Source organism: Anopheles aquasalis, chromosome 3, assembly GCF_943734665.1.
Source record: "Anopheles aquasalis chromosome 3, idAnoAquaMG_Q_19, whole genome shotgun sequence".
Taxonomy (NCBI): Eukaryota; Metazoa; Arthropoda; class Insecta; order Diptera; family Culicidae; genus Anopheles; species Anopheles aquasalis.
Genome location: NC_064878.1, coordinates 49,593,248 through 49,619,427, shown reverse-complemented (window position 1 = coordinate 49,619,427; position 26,180 = coordinate 49,593,248). Strand labels below are relative to the sequence as shown.

The 26,180-nt window shown below is 50.3% G+C and overlaps 1 protein-coding gene across 1 annotated transcript; it reads right to left on the bottom strand.

Annotated features, from left to right (window-relative positions):
- Positions 1–407: 407 nt before the first annotated feature.
- On the bottom strand, positions 408–24,640 carry LOC126577354 (protein suppressor 2 of zeste). Its single transcript, XM_050238900.1, has 6 exons — positions 24,251–24,640; positions 22,776–23,522; positions 10,748–10,844; positions 9,946–10,143; positions 9,590–9,845; positions 408–6,802 (listed from the first exon to the last, which is right to left on the bottom strand). Exons 2-6 carry the CDS (start codon positions 23,197–23,199, stop codon positions 2,924–2,926), a joined length of 4,854 nt encoding a protein of 1,617 aa, XP_050094857.1. The 5' UTR covers positions 23,200–23,522; positions 24,251–24,640; the 3' UTR covers positions 408–2,923.
- Positions 24,641–26,180: the final 1,540 nt, after the last annotated feature.

Below are 26,180 nucleotides of genomic sequence, written 5' to 3'. Positions count from 1 at the left end.
AAACCCCGAACAGTACATTTATAACATACCAAACAAACAGGCGAGAAACAATTTATCTCAATACTGCCTTCACGCAAGATACATTACCTGCCGCGCGTGTGAACGGGTTATGGCCAAGCACATCCTTCAACAGCTCCATAAAGATTGATTAGCGGTGCGGACCTGATGCGGTACCTGGAGCGCAGCGATCGGTTCGGGTCCAACGGGTTTCCAGCGGGTTTCCTCCAAAACCTCAACCAACCACAACCGTTCCGCCGCATGCGATATTATTGTGATATGAAAGACGAGCTCGACCACTGGTCAGTGGGTGATACTTCACTACAGACCCCCCCGGGTTCCCCCCCCCCCTCACCCTGCCGTAACAACAACACAAATAAAACGCGCGATACGTTCAAATATTGATTATCTTATTTTCCCTTTTTTGACGTTTATTATTCATATACGCGTTTCGCTGACGGGCCGCACGGTGTGGCCACGGGATTACAAACATATTACACATGGGTCCGTCTGGCTGGCCAGTTGGTTGGGTAAGTGAGTTTGTGTGTTCGGTTGGGTAGCTCAAGGTGGGATGGCTATTTATGTACGTGCCATCCCGTGGGTGGGCCATTTGTACCTTCCAACACGTTGTTTGCATGGTCTATTTACTGTCCCTTTGGCGAAGCAAAGTTTTCTCTTTTCTATTCTGCCAGCCCAGCCCAGCCCACCCATCCGTCCCTTATTTGTCTTATCTGTTGCGTGGCTCCTTCAGTTGGCCCTCAACATTCCCATTTGTCAATGGTACGAGCGTCTGCGGAACAATTCGTAGCGCTTCGACCGCGACGACTACCAACCTCCTACTTGCTTGCTTGCTTGCTGGCATGCTTGCTATTTTACATCTATTATCCAATTTGCTCTACATTCCACCTAATGGCTACGTGAGTATGGGTACCGTTGTATGTATATACGCATATGTCCGTCTACTGTGGATGCTGGCCACTAATGTTTCTTTATTTCCTGTTGCTCACCCTGAGAGAATATCATAATTGGTTATACTAGATTGAATGAATCATATTCGACCCCTGACGGCGGTCTGTGCCTCCGCAGCGGACCAAAATTATGCTCACTTTTGACGTGTGTCTAGCCTCAGTAGCTTTGTTGCTGAAAATCCATCTAGAGATTGTACACCTATCACCACCTATAGGATAAATGGATGAACGTTCCAATAATTATGTTTACATTTAGCTTCTAAACGCAGAAATTGTAGAAGAGTGAAGCACAACGAATTCAATTCATTGCGCCGGCTGCTAAACTTACACTAAGATTGCAGTTGTTGGACACTTGAGAACGTGAACATTACTTACTTTTTTACAAACTTGTCTAGGAGCGAAAACAATTCTAAGGAATGGAAAACTATTTACAACTGACGCACCTGAGGCCTGATCTACCATTTATCGTTCAAAGATCGGTTCCTAAACAACAAATCAACTCACAAACTTATGCTACAAAACAAAGAAACAATATGAAACGATGTTTATGTGACTGAAACGGAGAGTTAACTCATCATCAGCATCGTGGAGCGTTCACAGCATCATGGGAAACCCTCTCGGAGCATTAATATCCAATTGATGAATAAATAAAAAAGCGATTTCGAGCGAGCTCCAGACACGATCGAACGGATCCCCCGGATCCGGAGAGCCCCGTGAGGAGTCAATAATTTTTCGATTTACTTCAATTATCAATCGATCTTCGTTTCTCATTCCTTTCTCAGCGAGCATCGCTCCCATGGCGGTGTCCACATCGGGTGGGTCCCAAGGTGGTCCCGCATGTGCCTACCCCCGCTGGTGATGCTGCGGCGAGGCTAATGTGCGCGGTACCGAAATCATTTTTAAATATATTAATTTCATAAATGACATTCTGCCGATGCCCAGCGCGTTTGCCTGTTCGTAATCCCTCATTTCTTTGTCCGCGTTATCAGTGATCCGTTAGCGAGTGTAAACGTTTTGATTTGCCGGTTTGTTTGTTTAAACATTAGCAGTGGAAATTTCACCACAATCTGTTCCCGTTGTATTGCTCAAGTGGCAATCTACAAACATTCATCTATTTTGCTGCCTAACGTCCTCAATTCATATCTCGATAGAAGCGAACCAGATGTTTATCTGTGTTTATTCAGTTGCAGAGCTGATACAGATGCTCAAAGCGAACACACAGTGTACCGGTACTCTTTCTTTGCTATTTTGAGAAGTTACGAATTGAAAAAGAGTATCCAATAACATCAACCAAACCGCAAGTGAACTGGTGCACTGTTTTTGCAACGTACAACTGCGCCACCAGCAGCCCTGGAGCAGACGCCAGAGCGTGGACCGAGTTCAAAGGAAAACAGAAAGCATAAAAATAAATGTCCTACTTGTGGACGTACACAGTGCGCTACTACCTTCATATTGTTTCATGTGTTTGCAATTTGTTTGCTTTCTTCACGATCTTGCCGTGCGTTCTACGCGAGTTCTACTCACTGGCAGCAAGCTCGACAGAAGGTTCTGCGCCTTCCATTCTGCAGATTTGTAGCGATTATGGAATCATTTTTAATGAATCTCACTGCAACTCGCTTGCTTTCCAGTTATGCACATTCACTGGTTGATTGGAAATAAATAACTTATCCTGCCGGACTTCCTAACATCTAAACACATAGCCTTTCTTGCATGCAGTGAGATTATTGTGGTTGCATATCTTGTGTCATACTGCACCAGTATTGAGGAGTTTATGATTTTAGCGAAAAGATCATTGAATGAAGTTGTTGGATTGCTTACTAAGAAGAAATAGTATTACGCGAGCAAACTAACTATGGTATAGAATGTGCTGGGATAAGACATTAAAATACATAAATTCGGACAGCATCCATGTCCCGTGTCTTCCTCTGTCCCCTTAAATCCTTCAGGATAATCCCACGTTAACCCACGTTTATGATACTTGCCGTATTGGGCGTGTTCGTGGAGCTGACGGAGCTCGTCACACTGGCACTGGTAGCGCTGGTGACACTGCTTGTCCTCACGACGTTGCCACCATTCGTAGTAACCGGTGCGGTAGTGCTCGAGGTAACAGTGTTGCCAGCAAGTGGTTTTCGCATCGGTTCCGACGCGGTAGTCGCCACGTTGCTGCCATTCTGTACGGTTGTTGTGGTGCTGGTTGTCACGGTTGGACTACGAGCACCAGCGGTAGTAGTGGCACTATCGGCCGTAGCTGCTGCTGCCTTCAGGACGGCTGCAACCGTTTCGATGGTTTTCTTCATGCCAGCGCCACCAGTAGCACCGCCAGTGGCACCGTTGGTAGTAGCTGCTGTCTGGCTGGCTGGCGTAGTGTTGGCGTTGGCATGTTTGCTGTTGTTATTGTTGTGGCTTCCGTTCAGTGAAGGAGATCTGGTAGTCGAAACACTGGCCGGGCTTCCAGCAGTAGCAGTAACACCACCACCACCACCACCATTCGCTGACTTCGAGTGACCGTTCAGACTGTTTCCGTTGCTGTGCGCATGAGCAGCGGTTACCGTGGCAGCGGATGCGCTACCGTTCGTCGGTCGAGGAGCCGATGCGGACGAGGTAGTGGATACCGCACCTCCAGCACCGCTCCCAGCACCACCACCGGACGTCATGGACGTCCCGGATTGTGCCCCACGAAAGGCGAGCGCCGATGGATTGGGAATGTTGCGTATCGAAGCGTTCGGTTGCCGTACGGCCAGGTTCCGGTTGCGGTTAATCTCCGTCAGCTTCGGCAACGGTGCCAACGTTTTGCCCGTCGACAACGGTGTCGTGCTGGGAACCGAGAATCCCATCACATCCGAGGTAAACTTCCGATTTCGGTTACCGTCTGGGCGCATCATCGTTTTCGTGCCGATCGTATCGATCGAACCGCCAGCCTTCACTGGACTATGATCGAGAATGATAACCTCGTCGGAAATGTGCTGCCGTATACCGGAGAGGTCAAGAACGTTCCCGGTACCGCCAGCACCACTGGATGCAGCTGGTTTTGAAGATTCCGTTGGTTGTGGACGAACGGCAGCCAGTTTCTGGAGCATTCCCGGTGTCAGGGGAGTCATTCCAGGGAGTGTACCGCTCGTCACCGATTCACCACCAGCAGCAGTAGTTGTTGTCGTGGGCTTCTTGATCTTTATCAGCGGAATGGTGGCCGGCGGTGGACGGGTGGTCTTTGGTGTCGTGCCGCTCGATGACTTCGCCGGTGGTGTGACCGGTGGTGGTGTGGTGAAGGGTGATAGCGTTGGCTTATCAGCAACGGGCGCCGTGGGCGGAATTCGTAGAATCTCGACCGGTGGCCGACAGTCAACCATGGCGGATGCATGGGACGCACCCAGGTCCGACATCTTCGTGACGCTGATCGAGGAGGGGGGTATCAGCAGATTGGGAATCGGTTTCTTTGAGCCGATCTCCTTGGTGTAGCTCGAGCTGATCGGTGATCGGTATGGTGGTGGCTCGATCGGCAACTGTTGCTGCTGCTGCTGCTGCTGTTGTTGGATCATCAATCCAGCTGCTTGTTGGGCCGCTTTAGCCCGATTGGCACCCTTGGCGAAGTTGAACATTGGCGCCTGAATTGGGGTGGACTTTTTGGCGCTTTGTCCAACGAGTGGCGAAACCAGCGATGGTGGCTCCATACGTGCCAGCTTAGGTTGGGGTGGTGATCCACCCCTTCCGTTCGAAGCATCGTTGCTAATCGATCGCTTCATCGGTGCAGCCATGGTCCGGATACTGGCAGGGGTACCAGCCAAGGACACTGGTGTATTGGCCGCCGTCGTTGTGTTGGACAGCGGATAAGCGAGCGGAGGATAGGATTGCATGGTCCGGGGTGAAAGGATCGGTGTACGTGGTTGTGACTTACCAACCAGCGACGATGCCGCACCGGCGGATGTCGGTAGTCCAGCAGCTGCTATCAGGGCTGGAGTTGGTTTCACCAACGGTACACTGGCGATGCTCGACGGAGCCGAAACAGTGGTCGATGTCGAGGACACTTGTTGCTGGGTCGTTGCTGGTGCCACTAGCGCCCGATTGCCTGTGACCTTCGCCTGTACGCTCTCGATCAGTGAATTGAAAGCCGTACCACTGGCACTGTCGGCCGAGAGGCTACGATCCAGATTCGGAATGTAGACCATCGGTTTGTGGCGTATCGCGCGCATTTCACTGAGTTTGTCCTTCGCGGAAATACCACCACCGGTTGTGGCTGTGCCACCGGTGGGTTTCGGTGGCTGCTCATGCACAAACTTCACATCATCGTCGTCCTTGGTGATGTCAATCACTTTCGCAACTTCCGGTACAGTGGGTGCTGGCACCGGAACGCTCACCATCGGTGGCGTTGGAGGAGTCTTTGGCTTCGAGGGTGCAGCAGTGACTTGCGCTGAAACGCTGCTGCTGTTGCCTGTGCTGGTAGTGGTGTTAATGGCCGGCGGAGAGTCCTCTTCATTTCCCGTCGATCTCAGTCGCTCGTGCTTCGGCGGTTTCTCCGTCAGCTTCACCTTCATCTTGAGGCTGGTGTCCTGCTGCGAGGAGATTTCGGCGTGCAGCTTGCGCCGCTTTCCGGCCTCCTTCGAGTGTTTGCCCTTCTTGCGCTTCCGGTGGGACGACGACGACGACAATGCATCGATTACCTCTTCCGGTTCATCTCGCTCTTTGCGACGCTTCGACGATGCCTCTTCGATCGGTGCCGGAACGGCGGCATAAACTGGCTTGAGGCCGATCGTTTTGGCGTACTCTTCTTTGGCCATTGGCCACACTGGGCTCTTGCCGGTCGAGGAGGATGCGGCCGATGAGGAAGGAGATGTTGCGGCCGATGAGCTGCTGCTGCTCGAGGGACTGCCACCATTTCCCTTTGACTTAAGTCGAGGAAGTTCAATCTTCAATCTGGGAATCTCCTTCGTCTGGCTCTGACTGGCAGCAATGGTGGTGCTTCCGACGACTGTTTGCTTCTTCAGATTGACGTAGCATTTAAGTTGACTCGGTGCCGGATCGTCACCACCTTTTGCTCGCTGTGCATCCGGGCTTTTGGCTTTCGGTGCTGATTTGGCCGACGATGCTCCCGTGGTTTGTTGGGAAGCTTTCGAGTAGCTAGCTGGTAGTTTCGCCGCTGTTTCTGAGGTCGTCGATGGTTGTAGTACCTTCAGTGAACTGTTCTTTTCCTGTTCGGCCTTTGGCAGAACTGGACTTTTCGGTTTTGACACCAGCACCATCTTCAAACCACCGGTTCCGTTCACTCCTACTCCGTTTGACTTGATGGCCGTCTTCTTTTCCACTTCCGGGGACAGCTTCCGGCCAGCTCCGGTAACCGGTGAGGTAGGTTTCCTCTGGTTCGAAGGAGTCGCTCGGTTGATGCCAGTGACGACAGTGCTACTGGTACTGTCGGCAGCACTTGCAGTAGCCGCAGTGGTGACCTTATGATGACCATTAACGCCATTACTGACCGTGTTCTCCTTGTTGCCACCAGCAGGTGAGCTATTATTAGCGATCTCCTCCCGAGGACGATCCATCGTGCTCGTCGCCGAAGTTGCCGCCATCGTACCCGCCTTTCCCGGTCCATGGCCACCCGTTTCCTTCGGGTTGTTGCCACCGCGCTGGCCGTTGTTGCGTGTCGTGGCGTTGGCAGTGCTTGGGGTGTTGGCAGCAGTTGCTGCTGCTGCTGCTGCTGCCGTAGTTCCGCTGCCGCTGCCCGCGCCGCTTCTGCTGCTATTTTTATCCTGCTCCTCAACCCACTGCTGCTGACTGCCAATGGCCGATTGGGCCGGTTTCGTGGTCGGATGGATGAAAATGCGATAGAAGAAGCGCATCGGCAGTACCTGACGGAGGTGAAGGTAGAGAGCGAAAAAAAAGGAGGAAAGAAAATAGAAATGGTACTGTTAGTTGCGCAGTTACGATGCTGAACGATGCAATATATGGCACTGCATGTACCGAAAGTGGGTAGACGGTATCAGGTTACGGAATGTTGTTCCGTTCTGCAAACCAGAACATGGAGTCCTTGGATGGGAATTTCTCTTTTTAGAATATTACCAAAAGGATCGTAGAATGCCACCACAGTATTTGGGATGTTGACACCATGTTGTCGAAGGCACCTCCAATATGAAAGAAGCTCTTTTATTTTATTCATCTACTCTCTTCGTTCTACAATTGTTTTCAAAACAGTATTCGTATAAGTGCTCATACATCATCGACACAATCAATATGTAGACCTAACACCAATAAGTGATAAGTGATGATAATCGTGTACACTTCAGATGAACACATCTCCATTCTCATTCTCCCGACCGCCACAGACTCCGTGTATCGCGACATCATCATCGCGCGAGAATCCCGTTTTGATCCGTATCGCATTACATGATACTCTCTCTCTCTCTCTCTCTCTCTCTCCCTAGTGCATGCGAGTAACACCTTTTGCTGACATTTCAATCTTCGTCGTCATCACGGAACACTCCGAGCTAGCCAACAGCTCATCTCGGCCAGCTAGCTCCCGTCCTTCGCTGATCGGAAAGATAAAACTCTCGCCGTGATGCGTGATGCCCTCGTACGCGACTTGTGGACCGCAAACAAACCGGTACGCGGCGTTATCTGGATGTCCTTGTCCCCAAAAACAAAAAAAAATGGATGACCTCGCTGCTTCCAAGTGGATCCGTTCTACTTCGAACCCTGTGAAGTCAGCGCTACATGTTGCTGCGGTCTAGGCAGCACCGTAATTCGGGAATCGACGAAAACGTTTGTTTGGCTGGCGGTTGAAGCAAGAACGGCGGCAGCCAGCCAGCCAGCCATTGGCCATCGCATTTCTCTTGCTTCCTCTTATCCACAGATCATCACAAGTCATCATCATCATCATCACCATCACCATCATCATCATCATCATCACGGTCGTTATTATTTTCAGAGTTGTGCTCTCTGCTGCTGTGATGGAAGAAGGAGGAGGCACTAGCAGCAGCAGCAGCAGCAGCAGCAACAGAATCTTCAACGAAGCGGCGCACTGCTGGTGGGGGGGCCTCCTCCTAGTGCTTATCGAGGCAATCGCTCAACATAATTACTATTAATTATTTTCATTTCGCCGCTTCCACACTGATTCCGCGGTGCGAGAAACCGTATGCGTCTTCGCACTTGGCCCTCGCGGCGCCGTATCGGCCCATTTCACGTAGCGCTCTCGTCGCTGGACGCTCTTGGCCACCGACAGTGAGTTTCGGATTTTGCTGCAATGTCAATGTGGCCAATCTAGCGGCACCAGACCAGTAATTCGATGATGATCGTCACCCTACACCCTTTTTTATGTTGTCACCAGAAATCATGTAATCGGTACCAAATGTTGGACACATTAGGTACGCGTCAAGATGCTTCTCAAGTGGCTCAAGTTTCTTGGGAAAAAAATCCTTCCAGAACTGGGTATTAGCGGGATCCAGGGTAGCATTTCATTTCATGCCACTGATGGTGCTGCTGCTGCCTGCCACATTTATTGTGACCTGATGGTACATCACTGTACTTCTTCAGCGAGAAAAAGCCAGATTCAAACACCTCATCGTCATGCGGCACTGTTTCGAGCCGAGTTCCCGTCCTTTTCATGCCTGTACACTCGATGGCTCTCTCTCTCTATCTATCTCTTTCTCTCCCCGACTGACGCTGCCGGTCGCTATCCCTTTTTCTGGCCCATCATGCTGCCAGCCCTATGCTGTGAAGTGGCCACTTGAAGCCCGTTCCGAAGGGTTCGCGAGAGATTTCAGCCCGCGCTGCTTCTCGTCGCTCGAGCATAAACATCACCATCATCTCGCTTCACACCCTCCCTCCCTTCCTCCCACCCGTTTGCTGTCGGCGTGGAATGTTTGAAGCGGAGCGGAGAAGACGAGCGCGTACAATCGCTGATTTCTTTTCACAGATTCTTGCGTGTTTCGTTCACGTGATGGTGGGAAGCGGGAAAAACCTCAAGCGTCCGTGATAATTCGTGGGGTCCACATCCCGTGGCCAGGATGCATTCATCCGTGGCGAATTGCATTTTTCCCTTTTCGTTTAGCTGCGCCATTCAATCCCTCTCCAGAGACCAGATACCAGACCAGGTGCTGGTGGTGGTGATGTGGTGTCTTTCAATTATCACAGAAATGGAGACGTGTTCGTGTGTTCCGCATCTTGCCAGACGCCTAGAGGATCTTCGTAAGGATCAATTCAAATCATCAAATGCACAACGGTAGGTCTAGAGAGTGCCCTAACCACCCCAGGGCTTGTGTGACGTTGATTAGTTTCGTTTGCTTCTGCCAGTGAGTAAGGAGTCTTTTTCAGGATTCCGCAAAAGTCCCTCGTATGTACGCTCGATTCTACCGCAGAACAAGTTTTTCCAATTATCCTTTTGAAGGCGACTCTGAATGACAAAAACAAAGCTACTTCCAACGCTCAACCAGTTGGGTTGGGAGGGGCAGGAAATTAGAATCATACACCCTGGACACCCCTGCAGCCAGCATACAAGTTTGCTGGATGCGTTGCTTTCATGCGTTTCGATTCCCTTCCTTTTCAAATGTCGATGAGTTTTTTTTCACGTACTTCAAGACGATGGACTATTTTGGAGAGATTTCTGAAATTCAAAAACAATGGAGAAGTCCCGCACTTACCCGCTTGTAGTCGAAGCAGTAGGCCACATCCATCAGCGTGAAATCGTGCGGCAGGATTTCGTCCTCGTAGATGATCTCGACGCGAATGTTGTCCGATCCGACCAGCAGCCCATTCTTGGTGAGAATGAACTTGTACAGATGATGGACGGTCACCGCGGCCGGACACTGCAGATAGGTGATGGGAACCTTCTTCTCCTCTAACTCTGACACCACACCACAATCCGCCAGCGTATCGTAGTGGTATTCCAGCGAAAGGCTGTGTAGAGTGAGAAAGAAGACGTTGTCCATCGATTAGAAACCATGATTCGTCTAAATTCCACGCTGGAATAGTTCCGGAGGACTCCCTCGCAGCTTACCTGATCGGTTCGTCGGGCGAATAGAAGTTCTGGTCTTCCAGTAGCGCCTGTAGATGGTCGACGCTGTCGTCGTTGGCCCCCGCCAGACTACCGGAGCCAGGTTGCCTTTCGTTGTAGAACTGGACCATTCTTTGGATTTCCGATTTGTGCAGCCCTGGCACTAGCTTGTAAACGAGAGCCCGCAGTGTACGGTCAGGCCTGTAAAAAGTGACGAGAAATTGAAGCAAATTGCAATCGTTAGTATAGCTAACAGTGCATATCGCAACGGTGGCATGATAAGAAGGAAATAACAACAACATATTCCAACTAGCGAGCAGCAAACACATCGTGGAAAACATTTTCCAAGCGTTCCAAACATACCGATGACGCCCTCGAGCGGAGTTTGCGCGCAATCGCAACAGGGCCACCCCAAAAAATCGTACCCACACACAGAGACCGGACGTCGCATACGCTGGCATCAGGGAAGAATCACCTCAACGGAATAGAGAAAGAGAGTTGTGCAAACTCTGTCCACTGTCACGGTGCATTCGGTGCAGTGCACGAGTGCATTACGGCATTCAAACAAAGAGGGCAGGCAACGCAGATGCAACCTTAGCGAACTGCTAGAGATCCCGGGAATGAAAATGATAATTTGTCATCATTTGACAACCTATGATCTGGCTGGACGGGTGGGGAGAACGCGCGTACAGGCCACTGCGTTCTGGTCAAGGTAGACAGATGGTGAGTACGGTTCGAGAAAGATGGTGAGATGGCATAAGCCCGTTAGCTCGTAGGCTCCAACCCTCACTCCACCCATAATTACCTGAGGCTGGTGACCGTAACTGGTTTGCTGTTGTAGGACTTGCATCTGGGACAGTATTTGTGCGAGCCGAGGTATTGCACGATGCACGATCGGCAAACTGTAACGAAAAGCGTGAGAAAGGAAAGGAAAACGATTATCGACCGCGATTGGTTTGGCGTGGCGTGTGGTTTGCGACAGGTTTACACAAAGAGTTCTACAATGCGATTGAGGTGACCTACGAATTACTATTATTTGGAGCCACCATTCTACACTAATGTTATCTACAAAAACGAGCCAACTAATCAACTGCTATCGCACAACGTGATGTTCTAATCAGTAAAAACAAAAGCTCAAGCATCAACCACTCACTAATTGGCGTTCAAATATAAATTAAATAGGGAATTGACAACTCCCAATGGTAGCACTCGGCCGAACGGACAGCGAGACAGTGACTAATAGCTTCTTCCTACCGATTGGTGACGATGAAATCTGTAAAAAACGAGGAAAATCCGTACCCCGTCGGTCCGAACCACCTGATTGCCCTATGCTGCTGCTGGTGACCAGTAAGGGTAGACGGAGTGGTCGTGCGACAGTACATTTATCATCCACAGTAGCCACAAACCATCCCCTCCATCAAAGCTCGTCGGCATCATCATCATCATCGTCGTCACGCCGTCGGAGAGCAGAACGATCTTATGATTAGGAAGCGGTCCCGGGGGGTGACACAGTCAATCATCATCGCCCCTCATGTTCTCACACCTTGCTCGCTCGCTCGCTTGTCTCTCGACTCTGCCGCTCTTTGTTGTGACAGTTACGAACTGTTCAATCATGGCCAGGTGTACGCGGAATCGAAAAAGCGATTCCATCTCCACTGGCAGCCGTAGACACTTGGCGAACCACTGAGTCCGTCACCAGCTCACCTTTAAATCAATCGCTATGCAAACAGACCGACCGAGCGAGCGAGCGAGCGAGCAGCAACGGAAGGCGACACCAGCGTCGACGATTGACACTGAACTCCACCGCTGATGAACCGCTGAAGGGAAGTGTCAAAAGTGTGATCGTAATCACCTCGCCGCCTGCTTGACGCCCGCGTTAATCTCTGCCCGTGATGTTTGTGTCTCTTTCGTGGTCACGCGATTGCCGGCTTCAGGGTGCGAGCGCGCCTATCACGGAACCACTGTCAACGAGGTGACCGATCCGGATGAAATTAAAATCCGTTTTTACTTTTGTTTTCTCCCACTTTCGGGTGCTTATCCAGGTTCCAGCCGGTGGGCTCGGTGGGGATGGGCTATCCGTCGATGGGTGATTCGATAGTGAAATGTGAGCGAAGTGAAGCCTTTCCTCATCGATTAGCCTACTTTATTAGGTAAACATAGGCCCCCGAAGGTGGCTTTTTACCGAGAGCTTTGCTGCACCGTGGTATTGTTTTCTCTTCTACTTTACCTAGTCGGTGTTAGATGGACTCTACTTCATGTTGTGCACTACAAAAGGAAAGTCGAAACGTTGCGACAGTAAAGAGTAGATCAGCAACAGCACTTCATCATTAATATAATACTTGCATGGTGCGGGATTTCAATTAGTTAACTTTGTTAACTTAGTTGAATCTTCTTTTAAACTTTTCAATTGATACTGCACGCAACTCTCGACACAACGGAATCCTTCTACCTATGGCTACTTAGTTTTGCTCTTGCATCTGTCACTCCGCACGACAGTTTTCAAAGTAGCCAGATGTGATGCTAACTTCTCACCGCGAGCACCATCTCAAGGAATGTCAATCACTCTAATTTTGAGGAAGTGGCAGCATGTTGAGGAAATGTCTTAATTTTACGTCCGGTTGGGTAAGGAAAGTTGGAAGGTTAGAAATCTCTCCACCAGAAAACCGTTCCGTCCTCCCCAAACCCACACAAAACCCCATTACGGACCGTAAACCCCCTATCGTCGTAACTTGGAATTTGTTTTGATCTCAGGTGACGACGGTTGCGGACACATTTACCTCTCGCGTGCCCGTGGAGAAGAAGCTTTTTTCCCTCCTTCTAAGCGTAGGATGTTACACCCTCCCCCTCGCTTATGGTGTTGCTTCCCTTGTTCGCTTCCAGCTTCACTTCGAAGCCACTGCTCCGACCACCGAGGAAGAAACTTTTTCCCGCTACCAACAATCCATCCAATCGGACCGACCGACCAGGAGGCCGACCTCATCCATGGGGAAAACTGTCCAAAAAACACATTTCGAGAAGTGTGGGGGGCGAGTAGGATATGAACCCAAACACCTACCCCTTCTTCGGCCCCGTCCCTGCCATCCCTTAATCACGCTACAAAAAAAAAACGCCAAACTTTATTTCCTCCGGTGTGCCACGATGCGAAGGAGCGGATCCGGTTAAAACAACGAAGAAGAACGAAGAAGGAAGGAAAACAATCCGGAGAAAAAGGGTCCCACGGCGAAGCAGATTAACAACTGCGGTACGAACATAATCATGATCCAGAACCGTTCTTTCGGCGCTAGGTTCTCTCTCTCTCTCTCTCTGCGTGTTTCGTGCTTTCTGCCATTCTACCATCAGCATCATGTTGGCCGTGGTGGTTCGTTCCGGTGGGTCGTTTGAGATCGACCAGAGCAAAAATGGGGTTTCGTGGCACGTTCGAATGTCGGATTTTTGCGGCCACAGAAGCCGAGACGAGCCGATTCTAGCCAATCAAACGGTAACCGAGCGCAAACTGGAGCGGCATCAGATTCGTGCTCCGTTGGGCGCTGTGAGGAACGACGATGATTATTGAATCCATTGGGCACCTAAATGCTTCCATATCATTATGACGGCTCGTGATAGAGTTGCATTTGTTCCTCAAGCGCTCATTATCTCTTAAAACACTTTACGAATAGAGTTGTGTCATGGTACAGGGAATACCCAGTACATCCCTCGGTACAACACAAAAAGGTCACAAAAGAAGTCACGAAGAAGGCGACGTTCACATTCCTGTCTTCAAACGGTCCATCTCATTACGACTTTACGGGGGTTTGTCGTACAAACGGTGAAAAGATGGCTTTTCATCGCTTCTTTGGTTCGCGAGCGCAATTGCAGCTTTACGGCCAAAGGTAAGTTGTCCCAAACGGCGACATAATTGTGGCCATTAGGGGCCTGGGTCTCCAGTTGCGTTGGCGTAGTCTCTTTAGCTGAGCTTAAGGAAAGGAAAAGGGTTGGAGAGAGCGACCCGGTTCGTTGAATGAAAACTGGGAAAATTGTACGCCACTTTTTCCCCAACTTCCGTCTCTCTGTCCTAAGGGGAAACTCGATATTAAACGTGCATATACGTGAGCCGAGATGCCGAGGCGCTTCATGCATGTATCATACTCCCGCACTAGCGCATGCAGCAAGAGTTTGGCGCAAAGAGAAAGAAAGAACAAAAGACACAAGACACCGGGGAGGCAGCGGGAACGAAACACACAAGGAAAAACAGTGGAACAACGCGATACCATCGCCATGGGCCCTGCGCCCGGGACCATCCAGGCGAGCAAGTTCCGGATGAAAACGTTCCGGCACCGGCACACACCATAGTGGTCCCCCTTGGGGGGCCGTACCATCGTTTGCTGTGTCAGAACTTTCACGGTACTTCACGAAGCTACTCCCGGTGTGAAGCGAATACGCAAACGAAGTCTCCGCCGACTCCGCTCTAGATCCGAGATCTGGCGGTAACTTTGTTTCGCTTTTAATTGAAATTGGTTGCGCATATTTGGAATTAATTCTTTGCCAAATGAACTCTTACTCAGCAAGCTGCTAACGTCGAACGAAGGCGTCTCAAATCCGCAGTGTGCCACTTGGGGAATTCTCATCATGAGCTTCTCTTCTGTCCTAACCGATGCCGAACTGCCAATTGTGCAAATCCCCAACCAGAGAGAGATGTTTTTTTTTGTGTGTGCATTTGTGTGTGCACGAAACAGATCGAAACAGTGTCGCAACATGGGATGATCACGTTGAGCTCGTCATTCAAGAAGAACCGTATGCGAAGCATCCAACGTGCTGGCTGGCTGATTGGAGTCTGCACCTTCTTCGATCCCAGAGAGCATTGTAAGCGCCAATTTGTTTACATTAATCGGCCATAATTTCTCCAAAAAATAAGAATCCCTCCCGCTGCCGAACGGCTTCGGGTCAAGATACCACTTAATCGAAAGAAAATAACAACCGCACCGTCGTCGCCGTCAGCCACGTTAGTCGCGCCTCGTTCGCGATGCCTTCTTTCTTGGTGAGCATTCGAACATCACTGCTCCTTGCCCTCCACCAGCAGCAGCATCAAGAAGGAGCCACCGCGATTGCGATTACGAAGCGCGGAATAACCATAAATTTGTTTAAATTAGATGGAAGCAACACGTTCCGCGTCTTTGCGGCCTTTTTTGGGTTCGCTGCGATACGCTGCTGCTGCGGGCCTCTACCCCATGGACCAAATTTGGTTGGCTGTGGCAGCACGCTGTGTGCGTTCGTTTTCTTTGCGTAATCACCCCCCCCCCCCCCCCCATTCCGCCGCCTGGCCGGGTCCGATGGTGCTGATGATGCAGCAGTCGGCGCAATCGGTCGGCAGCTTGGCGCGCGCGCGCGCGCGAGACCGCTCATTAATTAATCGGTCGCGCGGACCAATAAAAATCATAAAACGTCTTCGATGCGATGAGAAGGAAGAGGAGGAAGCAGTCGCAACGGACTCATGGTGGTTGTGGAATGTTATGATGGATTACGAAAGTCAAACCGGGAGAAACGAAATGTCGATCTTGGGGACCGGGGCCGATAGTGGCGACACTCCGGTTGACACATCGAGGAGATTAGTTAATTATTGAATTATTGTCTTCACTCTTCTTGGTAGATGCTTAGCGAGATACTCTAAAGAGATTAGTTCCGGTTGAAACAGTTGTCAACTAGAAATGCTTTAAGACTGGTTATAATAAGAAAAAGAGAACGAAAGTCGTATGAAACAGGATTAAAGTATTGGAAGATTTTTCAGCAAGTAAAATGAAATGAAATAAAACAAAACAAAACAAAGAATGACACCAAAACCAACATCAATGAACCTTAGAGAGATTCCGGTACGAACTAGACAACATAAAGACACAGAAACTCAGTAACCGAACCCAGTCATCCAAAACATCTCCATCTAACGGTGTCTTGTATCTTCGCTGAGACTGGCAATTTCCGCACAAAAGCAAATGACAAGTGTGTAGCGGAAGCGGCAGCGCTGCTGATGTGCTGAAATGCAAAAGAAAATCCCATATCCAGTGAACACCAGGGAGAAGAGCGCCGGAACAAGAGCATAAACCTGCGAACGCGAGATGAAATCATAAAGAAGCAGGAAGAGAAGAAGAAGAAGGAAAAAAAACAAACAAAAACAGATCTTCAAACAGTAAAAGCTGGCAAGCGAAGTTAAACAAGAGTGCTGGTAAGAAAGGCACAGAGAGTAATAAAAACGGAGAAAAAGAACAAAACAAAGACAAAGAGCACGAAAGAAAGAAAGGAAATACATCAATCTTCTCGGGCCTCTGCTCGTTCGGAGAGTTTCCCAAAAACTTCGTTCGCGGGTTTAGAAGAAAACCGGAAAAGCCGCCAAGAGAGAGAGAGAGAGAGGGAGCGAGAGAGAGCCCATTTGCGGATAGGCATTAGACACGCAGCCATGGGAGAGAGACACTTCCGAGTGACACAAACAAACACACATACACACTCACGGCCTCTTGGGCTGGAACATCATTTTCTTTCTCATTTGTATGCACCCCTTGGCCGTGGCGTGTGCTGACAAGAGGACCGGACGGACCGTGTGGTGGTGAAAAGGGGGTACGGGATCAAAACAGAATGGGAAAAGTGATCCCCTAACCCTCCTTTCCTCGCCCTGTCTGCTAACAACCTGACGCCCGAGCTGGTGTGCGCCGGGTGTCCCTTTCAATCGCCCTCAGCTCGACACTCTCGCTCGCTCCCTCGCTCGCTTGCAGTGCCACCGAGAGGTTGTCTCTCTTGCTGACGCACGAAACAATAAGCGGGACCACCCCACCACCACCTACACCTTCAGCAGCTTAGTTTTTCACCGGTTTTCCCTCCACTCGGCTCGGCGCTGCGGCTCTAAGGTTCTCGGTTGCGTGTGCCTCGTCTCGCTGTCGTGTCTCTGGCGGCAATTTGTTTGCGCCAAAGAGAGCCGTAGAGACGCTGTATTGCATATTTTTATCACTTTCCACCTCGCTCTCTCGGTCGCGCACGCTCTCTTGCTCTCTCTGGTGGCATTTTCCTCATTTTCACCAAGCCATCGGTAGCCAAGCAAACGTAAGGTAGAGGCTGAGCCATGTAGAGCCTTTCTCCGCTCAGTAGCAGCAGCAGCAGCAGCAGCAGGTTGCTCTCATTTTTCTTCTCCGAGGGAAATTGTGCTGGCGTGGCTACTGCTGCTGCTGTCGCGTCAGCAACTTTTCAGCATTTCTTATCAACCATCAGTGTGCTGCGAGATTTAGAGGAGTTTCTTTTTTTATTTCAATACTATACAAACCTCTTGATTTCCAGACCAATTTTCAGTGATTCGTTTGCGATGTCTGTTTACAAGTTTAATACTAAATCTCATATCCCACCACTTCAAAGCAACATAAGTGCATAAATTAATTGAAAAAAGAAACCCAAAGCCATTTCTAACCTGCTTCTGCAAATGACAGCACCACAGGCACGCCGTCAAGCACTGCTTTCGCCCATTTTCCATCAGCGCAGCCTACGACGAGGCTGCTACTTCAAAACCGACCCCAGGCCTGCTGCTGCCTGCTCTAGTGTCATGTCACCGGCCGGACCGGCTCTCTCGGCCACCTTAGGGCACACTTTGTTCCCATTTTTTCGATGAAACCAAGCCAGCACCGTAGCCGCTGTCGTCGTCGTCGTCGTTCGCTGCGGCACTCACTGGCAAGCCTACGAGGCAGCCAGCAACAACAACAACAGCAAAAACGGGAGAGAAAACCGGAAATGTAGGCCACCCCGAACCCGAAGGGGGGCAGAGGGGAGGGGGGGGTCCCAGTGCCACCCAGCGATGGCGTTTTGAACGCTGGCGAGCACGATGGCGATGGCGAAAGGCTTAAACCGGAGGCTCGGATGGCTGCAGCAGATGGTTTTTGGCACAAGCCGTCGCTTGGGCGCTACATATTCATCCTTCGTCTCACGACAGATAGACACACGTACAACGAGACACACGTACAAGTCTCACTTTGTCTTTGACGATTACGCAGCAAACGCAGCTGAACCTCGTTATGATTTCGCGTGCGACGAACAAACATCCTCCACGCATTATATTCCCGCGTGGAAAAAGGGATTCGTCGTCGTCATGGTGGTGTGCGTTGTACTCTCAGATACTGAATTCCAGATACCAGAAGGCACGGAAACGGTAGGCAATGCCGCCGGTTGAGCCGTAAAACATTCCGGAATCAAAAGCGCGGTAAAACGGGCCACCAAATGCCTCCTGTAATATGGTGTTTGTGTGCCTGTGTGCCTGTGCCACCCCACAAGACCACGAGAGTCAGTGCGGCGTAACAGTGCGCACAGCTCACACCACCAAATCCGTGGTTGACTGATTTCTTGAGCAGCAGCAACAGCACCAGAGGCCGCCGCTTCAGCGCCGTGTCCAGAAGAAGGTTCTTCACGACGAGCTCACGACGAACCGGAGAAGCAGCAGAAGGGGCGCCGCCGTTTGCGCTCTACCTCCTATTATTCTATTATTCTAATTTCCTATTTATTTTTCCCCTTCACCGTCCACTTGTTCACCCTCTGCACGCTAGAAGAGACACCACGGATCCACCACGTGTTCTCACCCTTCGCGGAGCGGAGCGCGAAGCGATGATGGTTCGGATCTTGGGATCCGGTTGTTGTTTGTACAAATTATTACACGATGTTCGGGCACACTGGACGACATCACTGGCCACGAAGACACGCCGGCCGATCCTTCCTTTCGGAGACCGATAAGTTCCACAAACACCATCATCATCTCTGAATATTCATATTTTGTTTCAACGCATGGGCGAGCATTTTTGAAAGTTCTGAATTCCAGTGCCAGAACACGGGAACTCGCTAAGTTGTAATTGAATTAAAATTAATTCTTAAAGGGACCAGAAGACGCTACTGTAGACTTTTTCCTTGTCCTTTTCCTTCCTTCTCAAACTACTACTATAGCCAGCTTGCACACAACTTCAATCAAACGTGACGTGTCACGAGGTGAAAACGGCGACCTCTCACACCAAGAACTCCAGATCATACCACAGCAGCAGCACCCGAGATGACGACGACGAGCTGCTGAAAACAGCATCTTATTGAAATGAAATATTGCAATCACTCCGGGTTCACGTGTCGCTCTCTCTAAACCAATGAGAGTGAGTGAGAAAAAGGGAAGACAGTGTTATCCCCCTACGGCCTTTCGGTGGCAAACATCCACACGCGGAATTACGCGAATACATCGGGCACGAGTCCCGGTATTCCCCTTATCTACGCGCAGAGACCTATGAAACTCACTCGGGGTGTGTGCGAGCGAGAAGTAGCACATCGTCAGAAACACCCCTGGGGGATCACAGGAGAAAGGGAAGTGGAAGGAAACTGGAATGTTTTGAGACGAAGGTACGCAGGACGCAGGATTCCCCTTCGCAACGCCATGCGCTTCGGCTTCGGAGAAGCGCCAGTGCCAGAGGTACGGCCTGGAACGTACGGACGACCTTAAAACCTTCTCGGCACAGCAAAGGCGAAGAGGAACGTCCTGGAAGATCCTGGCGTGTTCCTTGCTGAATAGGCATAGTCCAAAAAGGACCCTCGTTCGTCCTTGTCCTCGTTGTTGTCGTCTTCCCCTGGTTCGGTCATAAAAACCGAGATTTACCACGTGGTGACCCTTATCAGATGGGCGCCTCCAGATCCGGTCTCTCTCTCTCTCTCTCTCTCTCTCTCTCTCTCTCTCTCTCTCTCTCTCTCTCTCTCTCTCTCTCTCTCTATGTGTGCGTCGGCGTACCGTACTTTATTAGATGAAATCTATTAAAGATATATGATTGCCATTGCACACCACCACCAACACCACTGCTGCTGCTGCTGCCGACAACTGGCCGTCGATATTTGCCACAGGGGAGTACTTTGCAGCCTAGGCAATTCGCCTTTTTTTCGGGAATTTATTCTTCTCTTGCCCACAACGAGCAGCAAAAGGCAAAAGGCGAAGATAAATGTCCGAGAATCGAAAATCAGTCCGCAATTTGATCCGTTTTTTTGTTTGCATCTCCTTCCTTCTACACCGGAAGGTCAGCCTAAGCGGGTGTGTGTCCAAGGATGTTTCCTTGGGTGTCCTGTAGGCAGATCCCCGTTGATCCGTTTAACGCCGGTTGGTCTGGAGAGGGGGGGGGGGTTCGATCCCGTCCGCCATCCTTGTGGCCAGTGCGACAGATAAATCGAATACCGAAATGTGAAATCGCACGTTTATAGCCCTCACCGCAAACTACCCAGCGGAAGACATTTAACACCTCGAACGGCGGGTCCACAAATGGAATTTGAATTATCGGTTAGGTCCGTCTGCGCCTTTGGAAATGATACCCATACATTGGGGTATGCGATTGGAAAGAGGAGGAGGTAAAGATGCTTTGGACTTCCGGAAGATGTAGGATCCGATAGGACCAGCTTCCAATAAATAGATTCAAGAGAGGCCGAAGAGAAGAGAAAATACGAATTCAATCGAAATCGTATGTTTTCCTTAAAAATTTGTGTAATTATACTGAATTAGAATACAAGATTTATTCCATAATAATACGAAGAAGTCAATCGATCGATTCGAGTCGTTCTAAATAAATAGATTCAAGAGAAATAGCCAATGGAAAGGTTCTTGAGATCACCATGCAAACGCCTAGACACAACAACCCGGGTGATGTCATTTGTAAACCGAAGAAGCGCAAAATACAAACAGAAAAGATCTCCAGCAACACCATCCAGCCGAGATGCCGAAAAGTTGTTAATGTTTACTTCACACTCGCGCATGATTTATCGGCATTTCATTTCGCCCATTTTTAGAACCGCGCACACCGCGCACACCACGCACGCAAACGGAGAGACTAGCGCCGAACTGAGAGGCGAGCGTGATGGGAGTGTTGATAGGAATTCGGCAACGCGAACGCGTGTGGACAGATCCGTCTGGCGCGAGTGTGTATAAGGAGCGATTAAATTTCATTTTGTCTCCGGGCACTAGATATTAAACGGATCTACGCTAATTTCCGCTTGAACAAAGCACTGGAGTCTTGGAAGGACAAATTGTTTTTTTTTCTTCACAACCAAAAACCAACATCTACGATGACACACGCGGTATTCGCGTGCGTGCGCGCGCGCTCTCCACTGGCCATAACTTCCTCTCGCAGCTCTTCCTCCGATCGAAACGTGCTCCAAAAGCGACGCACTGTATTACGGCATAGCTACGGTCGTTGCATTTTTATAACCAGCGGTTTTTATGTCAACGACAGCGAAACTCCCCAAAGCACCAACTTCGGCTCCCCCAAAAATGGCCGCAACCCCCTGGGCCTTTTCACCGGTGCGGTAGAGAGGAAGCAGTAATCGAAAATTGGTTGTTTTATGAATCGTAAACCGTGGGCCGTTGGAGCTCCTGCTTCCGGGAGGAGAAGCGAAGCGAGCAACAATATCTAATGAAGAATCGTGCTGAGGTTAGAACTGTTACTAAGAACAGTGGCGGAAGAAAAAGCACCCACGGGAAGAGTGTGTTGTAAAAGATGGCACCGGATTACAAGCAGTTCTTGATCCGAGGCCTTTTGAACAGTAGCTGAACACAATCGCAACAAAGCCAGTCTCAGAATCTCAATCCAAATGTTACGCTTTTCACGTTAAAATCCTTCAGATTCCCGTCCATCCGACTGATCCGGTACGGATTGACTTGAAACGAACTAGCAGACTGTACCGGGGGTGAGTAGAAGGCTCACTCTTTCTCTCGGTTTCTCTCTATCAATTATGCAAGAATTGCCTCTTTGCAGCCGTAATGCAGCACCAGCACCAGGTCCATCAAACGTGCAGGCCATGGTATATGAGGAGCAGCAGCAGAACGTTACCGTTTTGCCGGTTCCCAGGCGCAAAATCAATATTTTATCGGCTTTTCTGTTATGCAAAATCATAAAAGTGACCATTCGTGTACCCGGGCAATGCCCGTACCGGGTTGTTGTGCGAAATCTCTTTGAAACATCCATTTCGAAACATTCAGCAACCGAAGGCAGGGATAGTGGTTAGTAGCAGCATTCCGGATGAAAGCGAATGCCACTATGCCATCGACAGCGGATCATTCAGTTGACAGGTAGCTGTTGTGTGAGTTTGTGGCAATTGATTAAATGTTTGAATTGGACGTCAATTGAGTTGAAGCTAGCCAGCCGAGTGGTTTCATGGTCGAAACCCTGTTTGCTGACATGTTCTGCCGTCAGGCTTTCAATTCATTTGGAAGCGCAGGAACGTCAGGAATGTTAGACGATCTGGATCAAAATGTAAAGCCCTGTGTTTTATCCGGGATTATTGAATATTATGATAAATCTTACCTGCGACAGTGGCATTATCGTGTAATGTGTTTCTGCAAAGCAAACATTTACTTCTCCTACCAACTCGCAATTGATGGCAGTAACTCATAATGTCTACATTGAGCGTGGTGGAGGGGATGCAAATCATAATAAAACAAATCATTCCATAAAGACGCCTTAAACCAAGACAAAGCGACGGCGCACTGGAGTGCAAGTGAGTGCGTGGGGATGCTTTACAACAATTGATCGCAATTATAGAAGATTTCCTGTTCCCCAGGGGTTAAGAATCGATTTAATGTGACTTAACTACTCATACTACTATGTCTACTTTTAATACCCCTTTTTACTACAACTAAAAGTGGTTAATGAGCTTGTAAACGTGCCGGCATTCTCAAGACAACCGCGCATCAGACACGAGAGCATCTGTTTTCGATTGGGATGTGCCTTGCAGGCCTACCATATGCGTAACGTTTGCAATCTCAATTAATGCCCCTTCCCCAGACTTCCCTTCCATCTCCTCCTCCTCCTCCTCCCACATGTACTCACATGCGTGCAGACAGTCGTTGATGGTGGTTGCCTCGATCAGGTATCCATTGCAGAGGGTGCAAGTTATGCTGTCGTTGAAGTCCTTGACGCGTCGCCGATTGCTTGCATTCGAGCGCATTCGGATGCGCTCCGCGTCCCCCGGCATCATCATCAGGCCGGCCATCGTCATCATGCCCGCCAGCGGTAGCGACGGTGAGGCGGCCGCAGTGGCCGTGGTAGAGGAGGCCGGAGGTGATTGGGATTGGGTGCTCCGCCGACCCACGCTTCCGTCCGCTACCGACGTTGCCGACAGTCGAGAGTCCTTGAGGGTGGCGGGTGGCGGGGGTGCAGTATCCCGACCGGGCGTCATTGCCGCCCCCTTGCCACCATCACCACCACCACCAGCACCACCTAGCATGGCTGTGGCTGTGGCGGCGCTTGTCATTTGCCCCTCCGCACGCCCGTACGCGTACCGGTTTGTTGTCTGGGGTTTTGTAATCCGTTTACTGCTGCTAATCCTTGGGTATTTCCTTTGTGGGGTGGCCAAGAACACTTGCACCTGCACGCACCAACACACAGGGCCCACGTTGCACGTACACACAACGCCCTTTTCAATACATTTTCCACCGAGTGTGGAAGAGTGCTCTGCTATGTGGGCTTTGCTCACTTCACTGGAGAAATGCCACTAAACACTGAACTGCTTCTTTGGAAGTGCAACTGCAGTAATTAAACTTGTTCACTTGATTTTGTTTTCATTAATTGTTTTTTCTGTGGAAAAAAGTGAAGAAGAATGATTAAATTACCGTAACAGTGTGGTGTTAAAGGTCTTTTGATTTTAAAAATTATAAGGAAAAAGAATGAACTTTAGAAAACCATAAATGTGATGTATAAACATGTATCATAACAATTTAAAAAGAAAAAAAAACAATAAAGAAAATATATAAACAATATAAAAAGAAGTTGGCAAAGAAACAGTATAACGTAAGTGGTGAACCGAATGACACAACAAAGTAGTACAACAAGAGAGAAAAAGAAGCGAGAGAGCTACTGCTTTGTTCTCCGATATTTTTCTCTCTCTTTCTCTGCATACTACTACTGCTCCTGGTAGTACTACGCTTGGCTACTACTACTACTACTACTACTACTCCCAAATTAATCGATTTCCCGGCGAGCATGCTCGGTACGAGTGGAGAGCCGCTTGAGAACCAGCTCCTTCGTCCTTCGAAACGATCGAACCACAACGATCGTCCACCCCATTCGAGTGGGTACCCACGCAACCCACCCCCTCAATCAACAACCCCCCAACCCGCCCGCAAAAGAGTCAGGGCCGTCACAAACAAAATCCAACGTCGTCTCGTGCACCAACACCGACGTCAAACAACCCCAATACCAACGCACAACGCGTTGTTGGGAGAAAAAGCAAACACGGACGCCACCGCGCCACATGATGATACAACCCAAAAACCCATGCTTCGCTGGCTGGCTGGCCAACTTACCATCTAGCAACCAGCACCGGTGCGCGAGTGAGACACAAACGCGAGTGCGGTGATGTTCCGTTTCGTTTGCGCGCACACACCCCACGGCTTGCTGGGTGAAATTTCAATAAAATCCACTTTACCACAGAGGAGACACACAGAGAACACGCACGCACTAACAAACTCTCTCTATCTCTCGCGATGTTGAACGCCGAACGAGAGAAATCTCAGGTGCTCGAATGCGCGACATCAACTGCTCGAACGCGCGCGCCAGAGAACGAGGCCGAGGAAAATCCTCCACCACCACCACGGGCTGGTATGTGTAGCGACGTATCGTGTATGTGCGTTTGTACACTACTAACCACCTCCTACTCCTTCTACTCCTTCTTTAACCACCCTGCTAGAACGCCCTTTACAACGACGTGGCGCGACAGCGAACGATGGCGCGCGGATCTCCGGTGTCACGTTGCTGGCCGCGGCACAAAACTGACTGACCAACGAGGTTGCGCAAACGAGCGCACGAAGCCACCGATGCCGCGGTGTACCGTGTGTTCCTCCCGATCATCAGCACCCGAACGTGCCAGGCGGAGACCACGATCGCTCGAAGATAGCGCCCTCGTCGTCGTCGTCGTCGTGGTCGTCGTCGTGGTCGTCATCGTGCCCGTCGAAAGAGGGTTCAGTAAAGGCAGCGTGGCACAGGGTGGATGAATGGATGGATGGTAGTGGAAGAGGATGCTGGTGAACGGACGAGAAGGGATAGAAGGAGGCGCGCGTACTGCGCCGACGCATCCACTGGAACCGGCCCCGGTAAAAAGGTAGCAAAAGGCAAGGCAAGGCAAGGGATGGATGAAAGGGGCCTTGGAAAAGGGCGCATAACGCCGGAGAGAAAGCGAGAAGATCCAATCGAACCCCCAGAGTGTGCCAGCGAGCGAGCGAGCGAGAGAGAGCGAGGAAAAGCGCTGGGCGATGTGGACGACGACGGCGATGGTGGAAATGCTCGCCCGATGATGTCGTCGTCGACGACCGGTGCTGGCGGCCAACAAATGGTGGCGCAGTGCGTGCTGTTCATCGTGGCCTCGGGTCTCGACGAAGTTTCCCGAATCTCCACAGCACCGAACTCGACTCACCTTCGTCACGAGCTGCTGCTGGTGCTGCGGAACATGGAACGGGCGACCGATGGGGCTGAGGCAAGTGGCACCGCCGGGAGGGAAAATCGATAAAAGAACACCAGCCCGAAACCAGCGGTGGTCCCTCGATGCCCAGCATTTTCGTGACAGGGTTTTTCACGAAAATCGTACAACGTGAGAACGGCCTGGAGGACTGGAAACTGGCATACGAAATGGGAGGAAAATGGAAAACCATTCACGCGCCACGCAACCAGCGAGGTCATCGCGGTCATCGTTAGCGATGTGGATGATGAGCGAGAAAATTGCCGCATTTTCCACCGTGACAGAAGACAGATGGATGGAGAAAATTGGCTGCCACGTACGCTGTCTGGCTGTGCCTGTCTGTGTGCATCCTGCGACCCCGTCGAGCATCACGGACATTGCACGACCACACGCGGAACACAGGTGGTGGCGGCCCCTAGCTGCCGGAAAAGTCCACCCTCCAGCAGCAGTAGAAGCAGCCGCACAAGCCCGTGGCATTTGCAGAAGAACGAAAAGGCGAACGGACGAACAAGGGGGAATCGCGGACACTGAACTCGCCCGAGACTCTGGCAGAAAGACGCCATGTTTCGAAAAGGGAAAAGTTTGGCTTTTTGCTGTAGCTGCGGTCGAGGGAAAATGGCAGTTTCTGAGGGAAATGAATTCCTCGTGCATTGCCGAACGGGAGTACAGTGGAAGTGGTGGAGGCGAAGAGAACAGGCAAAGAGTTTCAGCAACATAAACCTTATGACGGCTGAAGCATATCCGAACTGACGAAATTCGGCCATCAAATAACGAGAAACAGG

Excerpts from the sequence above, each read along its gene's own strand:
- LOC126577354 (XM_050238900.1), bottom strand. The coding sequence starts at position 23,199 with ATGACAAGCGCCGCCACAGCCACAGCCATGCTAGGTGGTGCTGGTGGT. Across the intron at positions 10,845-22,775 it reads CAACGACTGTCTGCACGCAT|TTTGCCGATCGTGCATCGTG; the intron begins GTGAGTACATGT and ends TTTTCGTTACAG. Across the intron at positions 6,803-9,589 it reads ACTGCTTCGACTACAAGCGG|GTACTGCCGATGCGCTTCTT; the intron begins GTAAGTGCGGGA and ends CACCTCCGTCAG.